Below are 9,412 nucleotides of genomic sequence, written 5' to 3'. Positions count from 1 at the left end.
TTCCTCCGGCTGAACTTCCACTATCCCAAACTCCCAGCTCAGAGAGTTCACAACAGTACCAGCGTGGCTCCATGGAATACAATCAGTCTTTGAGATTCCATAGAGAAACTCTGGTAAATTCAAAGGACAGTGTTGTAAATTCCTGTTTGGCGTGGTCCCCAGCCACCCAAACTCAGCAGCCTTCCAGGAGACTGAAATTAAGTGCAAGGGAATGCTGCTGTGTCAGCATCTTGTGTGCCTGCCACTGGCTTGTGCGTACTACCCTTGTTTGTCTAAATGTCTACAAACTACAGGAACACTTTTCCTATATAAAGCAGTAATGCTGCAAAGGTTCACAAACCTGTTGTACAATTGTATCAGCTGCAATCAATAAAACTTTGCAATTTGTAACAGCTGAGAACCACACCATTTCTTTCAGGTGCTCAGCCTTTGAAGTGGGTATTTCTATAAAACCCAACTCTACAAGCTATAACAACTTTTGGTATATTGTTTAGTTTCTTTTGCCACTGACCTCGGGACCTCTTTATATTCTCTTGATGGATTCTTTTTATACCAGCTCTCATAAAGAGATTTTCCTTCAAACCCCTCATCAGGACTTGGTATCTAGAAAAACGTATGGTAAAAAAAGACAAAGGGTACAATTTTAAATGTTACCAAGCAACACATATACAAGCTGTCATCATGTAAAGCCTATGGCTCAGGGCAGTGAATAAGTCATGGTCTCAAGTCCTTCAACCTTCCTGCACTTCCACTTTAATATTTCAAATGCTTAGCATTTGTTTATTTGTTGAAAATAGAACATTTTAGATGGAAGAAAACACAGTGAAAGTAAAACATTGAGAGTCAATAATTTCAATCCGATTATTTCTTTATGAGATTTTAAGCAATTTAATTTCAATATTCAACACAGAAATCACTCACAAAACCAAAACTTACTTTCACTTTGACAGGAAATTCCAGTTTTGTCTTGGCTTAATTCAAAATTGTTCCTACCTTGTTTTAGTTCACAAAAATTATTCTCATGGATGCAGAAGTAATCTTAGAAGGGCAAAGTGTACTGGGTGTTTATGTCACCATAGCTGCTACAGAGGTATACAAATAATGATCATCATAAAGTTCATTCCTGTCACTCTCACTACTTTGCAGATTACTGAGCAGCTTAAACATTATTTTTTCATCTTTCCATTATACTGGGGGACTGCTGAGGTTTTATTATCTACAATCCATTAAATTTTATGAATATCTATTATCTATAATCTATTAAAGTTTATTAATATCTATTCTACTATTAATATTTGTATCTACTATCCAAGAATTCCACAATAGGAATCAAAGTAAAACTAATACATTTTGGGTTTTGGTCATGAAGTTAATTGTTCATAGAACAGAGTTAATAGTGTAAACTCCTTTTGCCACAGATTAATTTTGGATGTGATCACACGGACCTGCTTCCTGATCAGCATTCTCTTCAGACATCAGCTACCAACATGCATTCATTAGCCTTTGTTGCTGCTTCCCAGCTCCAGAAAGGGTTACACAACCGTGTTTACTGGTATTTAGGTCAACGTTTTTTAAGGGTGGCTTTTGGTGTCCAAACTGAGACTCTCCTGACCTGATTTTGTGAATGTTCTGAACACCTGCACTCAGCATGGGAACTGCAAGTGATCAGCTCTTCTGCAGTGCAGGACAGAAATAGCTTTATCTTTTTTTGTTTTATTTATTTAATTATTTTAAGAGAGTTAAAATTTATTTGGCTTTCAGTTGCCAGAAAACGGTTACACTGAATTACTACATTTCTTTGACTTTTGTACCAGTCTACTGCCACCTTCCAGAAGAGAACAAATTATCAACCCTGGAAAAGACTTTTGACTGAATATATACACAGCAGATGAAGACAGATATAGTAGATTCATGGAATACATACAGTAGTTGAAGGTACATTATAGATGTATACAAAACATACACAAAGAAGACTAATTAAATGTTCACTCTTTAATACAGAATGAACAGAAGAAAAAATAAATAAATAAAAACCCTCAGTGCTGTAAGACCTACTCTAAAAGCAAGGAACATCTGACATAGAAGATGGTGAGGCTATTTCCTGAGAAAGGTCCCTACCTTTTAAGTTTGTTTGCCACAGAAATATGTATGTGAGCATCATGGTCACAACCACTGAATATTGAACAGTGTACACTGAAGCTGAATGCACTGACCAAACCTGTCACATCATGCTGAAAACAACACTGGAGCAAGCCTAAATCTTCCCCTGCCTAAAGGGAGTCAGAGTCTCCCCCAACCATGGCCACCCAAGCAGTTGAACTGGGCAGCCAGGTTTGGGTTTGTTTCTGTCCTCTAGCTCACAGCTTTCTTTTATTCTTTTGTTCTTATACAGAGTACTTTCACAGGTGGAGAGGAAAATCACCTTATCCTGAATAATGTAAAGGCATAAGCTTGAAATCCCTTTGCCACTCCTGGGAAAAAGCTCATGTTACTTGGTTATTGACTTAAAAGGGGTACTGCAGTCAGAAAAGAAACACCAGACACCATATGTTATATACAGAGCCACATCCAGTAAGCGAGCACAGAACATGCTGGCTAAAAATTTCAAGTGCTATTACCTCTTTAGTCAGACTGTACACCAGTCTGTACATCAGTGGTGTGCAATCCACTCGCAGTGTGTAGTTTCCTGAAAAACAGGAAAAACTATTTATTTGAAGATATTTCTATTCAAAGGGATATATATATTCAAATATATTTGTTTATTCCCTGGAACTGTTCAAGGCTAGGCTGGATGGGGCTTTGAGCAACCTGGTCTAGTGAAAGGTGTCCCTGCCCCTTGGGGGTTGGAAACAAGTTCTACTGAGCTGAAACCTCGTGCCATTATCTGTTAATAAGCAAGGGACTAGAGAGCTACGTTCTCTAGAAGGAACAAGCTGATTCTACCTGTTGAAGAGTTCTCCTGTGATCTTCTCAGTGCATTTCTATTGGTTAGCATGAATTACAGCCCAGCTTTTGAAACAACCCTTAAGAGCTTTTCTTCATCCCTATATTTATTACACACATTATAATAGGAGAAGCTGACTCTAAAGAATTGCCATAGAACTGCTGACAGGGCACAACACTTCTTGTCCCTCCCCATGGCTTCCCAAATAGTGTAGCTACTGTAAGGGACTTCTTCACTGAAGTGACAGGAATATGTGAAGGATACTCTATGATTCTGGGTCACAGTTTCCTGCTGCATCTACTCCCAAACTAATGCAAAAATATTACCACACTGAAGCTCTTCTGGATCTATGTCCAAGCTAAAATGCCTCCCAGTCATCCGTACATACCATCACTATTCCTGCAGAAGACAACCAAAAACTATGTACCTTCGATGGAGGAATCTGCATTGATATAAGCCACTCCCCGAGCTTGCAATACTTTGGCATTCTCCTATGAGAAGGAAAAGAGGAAGAAAATGCTGATGAGCTGCTTTTCCTCAGAACAATTTTCCCATCCACAGAAGTAACAACTATTTCAGGGAAAGACATAATACACTGCAAGGAGCCATATATTCTTAGTAGTTCAAAAGGAAACTTAAGGGAGAGGGAGAAAGAGAAAGGGAGAGGGAGGGAAGAAGAAAGGAAAGGAGGGAAGAAGTGCTGCTTTCTAGTATAGATTTCTCCAAGATCTGACACTGTGTGTATTCCTCTTTGAACACTTTTGGTTTACCTCAGCCCATTCTGTCGATCCAAACAAACCAAATTCCTCTGCATCCCAGCTTGCAAATATCACTGTTCTCCTTGGCCTCCACCCTGCAATAAAAAAACATGAAAACCATACTACAGAAATAAAGACTGCTTGTTATATGGTAACTAACCTGAAAACAAAGTCATTATTGGGGAGCTCATATTTTATCCTGATCTGTGAGGAAAGAAGTTTGTTTAAAGAATCTCAACACCAACTTCTTCACTAACCTAATCTAATAATTGTTTTCTAATTTCATAGCAATCTTAGTTCTACTTCAGTTTTGTGCCAAATAATGTATTCTTTTTCTTCCCTCAGTAGTAACTGCAAGAAAATGTTCTAGAATTTAAACCTCTGAACAAGGAAAAATACTCTGCTTGTGCACAAATTCTTGAAAGAAAGCTTCTCCACTCTTTTTGCTCCGTTCAATTTAGTACACGTTGTATACCAGTGTCTACCTTGACAGGAAAGTGTTTGGCATGTCTGTGTCTATTACTGAATTTCTGTCTCCCAAATGCTAGATTTCAAAAGCTAAGGAATTCCCTGTAACTTTGACTTCAAACCAAAGATCTTTCACTTGAAGTTCTGTATTCAATTTTAACCCAGGCCAAATGGAACTGCCTACCTCTATATTTCTGCCCAAAGTTTTCTCTTAGGCTATTGGAACCCTTTCATCTTTTGCTTCCCCCTTATCAGTTTTCCCTGATACCCTTGATATCCAATAATCAGGGGGAATGGAACGGAAATTAAATGTCAACAGGTTTTAAGTGTAATGGGAAGCAAAGAAGCTCCTCTAGCACTGCATTTGAGTTATGTCAGAGCTTCTTTCCATGGGATGTCATATAGGTAGAAAGCATTTGCTCTGACAGCAGCAGAAACTTGGTAAAGTTGACATTTGTTCCTATTCTAATGTAACTAGGCATGAGGTATTTTTAACCATTACCTCCTACTATGTTCGCATAGCTCATTCTCTGCAAACCATTTCCTGGCTGCATCAAAAGGAGTGTGAGAAGCAGGTTGAGAGTGGTGATTCTACCTCTCTACTCCACTCTCATGAGACCCCACCTGCAGTCCTGTGTTCAGCTCTGAGGCCTCTGACATAAGAAGTATGTGGACACGCCTGAGTGAATCCAGAGGAGGCCACAAAGATGCTCAGAGGTTTGGAGCACCTCTGCTATGGAAACAGGCTGAGGGAGCTTTGGTTGTTCAGCCTGGAGAAGAAAAGGCTGCCTTAGAGCAGCTTCCAGTGCCTACAAGAAATCTGGAGAGGGACTTTTGACAAGGGAATATAGGGACAGGACAAGGGGGAATGGCTTTAACCAGTAAGGGAGTAGATCTAGATTAGACATTTGGAAGAAATTCTTCCCTGTGAGGGTGGCGAGGCCCTGGCACGTTGCCCAGAGAAGATGTGGCTGCCCCATCCCTGGCAGTGTTCAGGGCCAGGCTGGATGGGGCTTGGAGCAACCTGGTCTGTTGGAAAGTGTCCCTTGGCAGGGGGTTGGAACTGGATGAGCGTTAAGGTTCCTTCATCCCAAACCAGTCTGTGATTCTATGATTACACAGATGCTTTATTTATTCTTGGGTCTGTCTCCAGACTATGGTCAAGTGCTGAGAAGGCTCTTGATTTTGCCCTGATGAAGCCCTGATTAGTTCACCAAGGTATCAATTTTACAGGACCACTGAAATATCTGACCAGCCTCAAATACAAAGTAATTATTTGTACCTAAATGTCTTATTTACTTCAGTACCCCTCTTTTTGTGTTTTGTTTTCCTTTAGGTGTAGGTGTACTTCCTCTTGAGTAGAAGTACCTCACACACACCAAGGCTGTAACTGGAACTAGTTAACAGCTGGAAAGCAGTGTGCTTATTTGAGAGATCAGTAAGATACACATGTTTACTTTTAAGCATATACTTAAATCCCAGAGAAACCAGTGGGTATTGCTGTACTGCTAAGAGCAGTGGCTTTGGTGTGCTTTACTCTTTCATTACATTACCTTTCCCTTTCAGTTTCCCAAAGCTCCTCACAATCTCGTGAACCACAGCTGCTCCACTCTGAGGATCAATGCCACCAAATACCCATGAGTCACGGTGACCTCCCAGGATGACATATCTGTCTAGAGAAATTCATTACAGAGGTTTACTTAGAAGAACTTTTTTCCTACCACAGAGATATTAATTTGAAGCAATTTCTAATTTTCTGTGCAGGTATCAGGCAGCAAAGCTGAATAGTTTGTAATTTACATGATTGATAGAAAGGCAAAAAACATTAAATCTTCTAAATCTCCAAAGACATTCTTCTGCATTTTCAGCCAGTGCTAAAGAATTTGTCACAGTAACTCGATCCCATAAGACTTAAACCCTCTTAAATTCCATAATATTACCTATATTATTAGAAATACTGCAGCTTTCCTCTAAAGATAGAAGCATCTTTCCATATTTTACAATAGTGTGTTTCATGGTAAAGCTGATCCACTAATTATATCTGTACAGCACGCCAACTCGCAACATTTAGGCGTGCTGAATGCAGTATTTCTCTGAATATACCTACAGTCAATCACAAAAAGGGTTGTCCAAATCATGACAGTGATGTGATTATTAATATCAGACTAGATCTCTGCGCTACTATAATCTGGTTAACAGTTGTGCTTCAGGCAACAGGGAAGTCCTGCAGTTACAGGTTAAATGATGTTACCATCATTCTAGGATGTCTACAGAGCTGTATTTAGAGTGTAAAATCCCACTGGTTACAAGAAATCAAGACAGACAAAAAGTCAATAGTGGTGGATATGATGTCTTCAGATGGAATGCAAAATCCCATGTTAGTAGGGAAGAGTATCACTTAAGAACATTCTTTCAGTTGCAAAATTATTTGCCTGAAGACAAATACTTGTCTTGGTTATGACTCCCACTTAAAATCAGCACTTACAGTGAAACTGCTGACATAGTCTGAACCATATGAAAGCTGGTGCAATAAATATTTCAACACCAGTGATCATGTAGTGCAATATTTCAGAGAAAACTATATTCCTCTTTTCTCCCTTGTAACTATAAAGTACATGTAAAGGTCACTGCAGGTTCACATTACACTGATGACAAATGACTTTACCTGGTTCCACTGTGCCTCTGATGACACCGATCACATTGTAAATCCTTCTTACTTCATTGTTGCTATGAATGTGCATTTTCACCTTTCTAGTGTATTGGGAAGAAAATCCAAGGAGAAAATCCAGCAGATTAGACAAAGAAACATCTCAACACCTTTCAAAAGTGTACAATATAAATTGTAACAGGACCATTTTACCCTCCATTAAGCCAAACTAAATCTGAAAATATTTCAGTATATTTTTTTTTCTGGATTTATCTTTGTGCAATTGAGAACAATATTTAGCCCTTGTAAGTACTGTTACTTATGCCAAGATTTACACTGGTAACAGGCTCAGAACTCTGAATCAAAGATATTTTGCTAGCAGCTAATTTTTAAATATGGAAGAGTGAAAGAGAAATGAAAACCATCTAATGTTACGAAGGTAAATAGTTTTAGAGGTTGGTTTAAATCAGAACTGACTCCAGCACAGTCAATACTGACATGGCACTTCAGGCAGCAGAAAATCAGACCAGCTGAGTTGCATTAACAGACTTTGTTTATCGGCAACACAGCTGGAGGTGCAGCAATTCATCCTCAAGGGTCTTTATGTATTTTTCAGGAAGATTTTTTCATGTGGCACAACTAAGACATACAGAAAAGGTCAACTGGTTCATATGAAGTCAGTACAGTAAGTCAGCCAGTATTGAAACACCTGGGCTTTTGTCCTCAACTGTAATTACTAAATCAGTTTTAAAACAATCTGAAGCAATAAAAAATGACATTGTAGGTAAAGCTTTTTTTCTGGAAAACTTGACTTCTAGGTTAATACTCTTTACATAAGGTAATAGGCAAGACCAGAAGCTGGAACTGCATGAATTTAAAAAAGACAACAAACAAATGCAGTTCTCAAAAAAATAATCAGTCTCATCAAATAGTTTGTCAAAGGCTTTTCAAAGGAAATTGGTTCAAGACTAGCTGGAAAATAAAGCAATTCTGTCATATCTATCATATCGAGATGTCAATCTACTGAGGCTTTGCACTGAACGCATTTCAGCCTAGGAAATGGTCATAATCAGAGGAATGATACAAACAACCCCCACTGCTCTACCTTTGGTCAAATTCTATTGCTCCACCTGTCTTTCCTGATCCCAAGCACACTTTCCTTATGAAACAAAACTGACCTTGTAGAATAATCTGTTGTGAAACCAGGGCCGACGTTGTAAGATACATTCAAATTTCCTTTCCAGCTACTATGTGGTGGTGAATATCCTCCCATATTACTATTATGGGGAAAAAAAAAATCATTATTAGTTACAGACATCTTAAAATAGCACCAAAGACAAATGAGAAACCATGAGCTGCACTTTGTTAGGTCCCATGCACCCACAGTCCACAACGATAGTCTCTGTTTTATACTACAAGCTTCTATAGGAGAATGATCTGGCCTTCCAGCTCTATTAATACTAGTAAATTAACATAGAGGAATAGTCCTGGGCACTGAGATTAGCTTGGAATAGCCTACAGCTATCCTGGAAAACAGAGTTGGCCTCCAAAGATTTTGCATACAAATTGTCTCCTGTAAATGGTCCCTGGAACTTTGAGTGAACTTCATTTGCATTTGAATTAACAGGGAGTAACTTGGACCATTCTAACAGTTTAACAGCTCAGGCAGTTATCCAGTGCCTGTCCCTGAACACTGTTTAATCTGGTAGCATAGACAGAGTTATGTGTTTCAAAGATGTCTGAAACTGGAGAAATACAATCAGTCCCAGTCACCTTTTCTTGTTCCATTGTCGAAGTTGAGATGTTTTTTCTCATTTACCACAACAGGAAAAGCAGTAATTCAGTGGCTCACAATAATCTGTACTTATTCACCTATTCTAAAGGATAGTTTTGACATGAACATGTGAGAGAGATTTAGAAAATACTTTAAAGTATGCTGGATGTTCTGATTCTTATTAGGCAAAATATATTTATTATAAATGAAAGCATGCCCTTTACTGTAAATGAATATTTCAATCAAGCTTTATTCCACAAACACTTCAGCATGTCTTCAAGTTCTCAGTAAATTTTTTATATAAAAATACGATAGTAGGAATAACTAGAAGTTATGACTTCTCAAGACAGAAGTGAAAGCAAGGACCCAGTATTTTAGAGGATTTAGATTTCATACATAACTATTAAAACCAAGTTCTAGAATTATTTAAAACTTCTTGAAGAGAAATATGTAGCTACATAGAATCACAGAATGGTTTGGGTTGAAAAGGACCTTAAGATCATCTAATTCCAACTCCTCTGCCATGGGCAGGGACACCTCACACTAGACCACGTCATCCAGGGCTGTCCAACCTGGCCTTGAACACTGCCAGGGTTGGAGCATTCAGTACTTCCTTGGGCAACTTGTTCCAGTTTATTTTAAGCCCATCACCCCTTGTCCTATCACTACAGCCCCTAATGAAAGGTCCCCTCCCAACATCCTTATAGGCCACCTTCAGATACTGGGAGGCTGCTCTGAGGTCTTCACAGAGTCTTCTCTTCTCCAGGCTGAACAGCCCCAACTTTCTCAGCCTGTCTTCATATGGGAGGTGCTCCCGCCCT

At 39.0% G+C, this 9,412-nt stretch overlaps 1 protein-coding gene across 1 annotated transcript in view; it reads right to left on the bottom strand.

Annotated features, from left to right (window-relative positions):
• Positions 1 to 9,412, bottom strand: part of LOC104408916 (putative N-acetylated-alpha-linked acidic dipeptidase) — a 27,754-nt gene that overhangs the window by 4,974 nt on the left and 13,368 nt on the right. The window contains exons 8-14 of the mRNA XM_010018660.1: positions 7,996 to 8,094; positions 6,836 to 6,921; positions 5,724 to 5,843; positions 3,715 to 3,797; positions 3,372 to 3,435; positions 2,619 to 2,686; positions 512 to 603 (exon numbers count right to left, since the gene is read on the bottom strand). Of these exons, the coding sequence (XP_010016962.1) occupies positions 512 to 603; positions 2,619 to 2,686; positions 3,372 to 3,435; positions 3,715 to 3,797; positions 5,724 to 5,843; positions 6,836 to 6,921; positions 7,996 to 8,094 (612 nt within the window). The remainder of the gene's footprint in view (positions 1 to 511; positions 604 to 2,618; positions 2,687 to 3,371; positions 3,436 to 3,714; positions 3,798 to 5,723; positions 5,844 to 6,835; positions 6,922 to 7,995; positions 8,095 to 9,412) is intronic.

Source organism: Nestor notabilis, unplaced genomic scaffold (genome assembly GCF_000696875.1).
Source record: "Nestor notabilis isolate BGI_N333 unplaced genomic scaffold, ASM69687v1 scaffold1750, whole genome shotgun sequence".
NCBI lineage: Eukaryota > Metazoa > Chordata > Aves > Psittaciformes > Psittacidae > Nestor > Nestor notabilis.
This window is presented reverse-complemented; position numbering and strand designations above follow the sequence as displayed.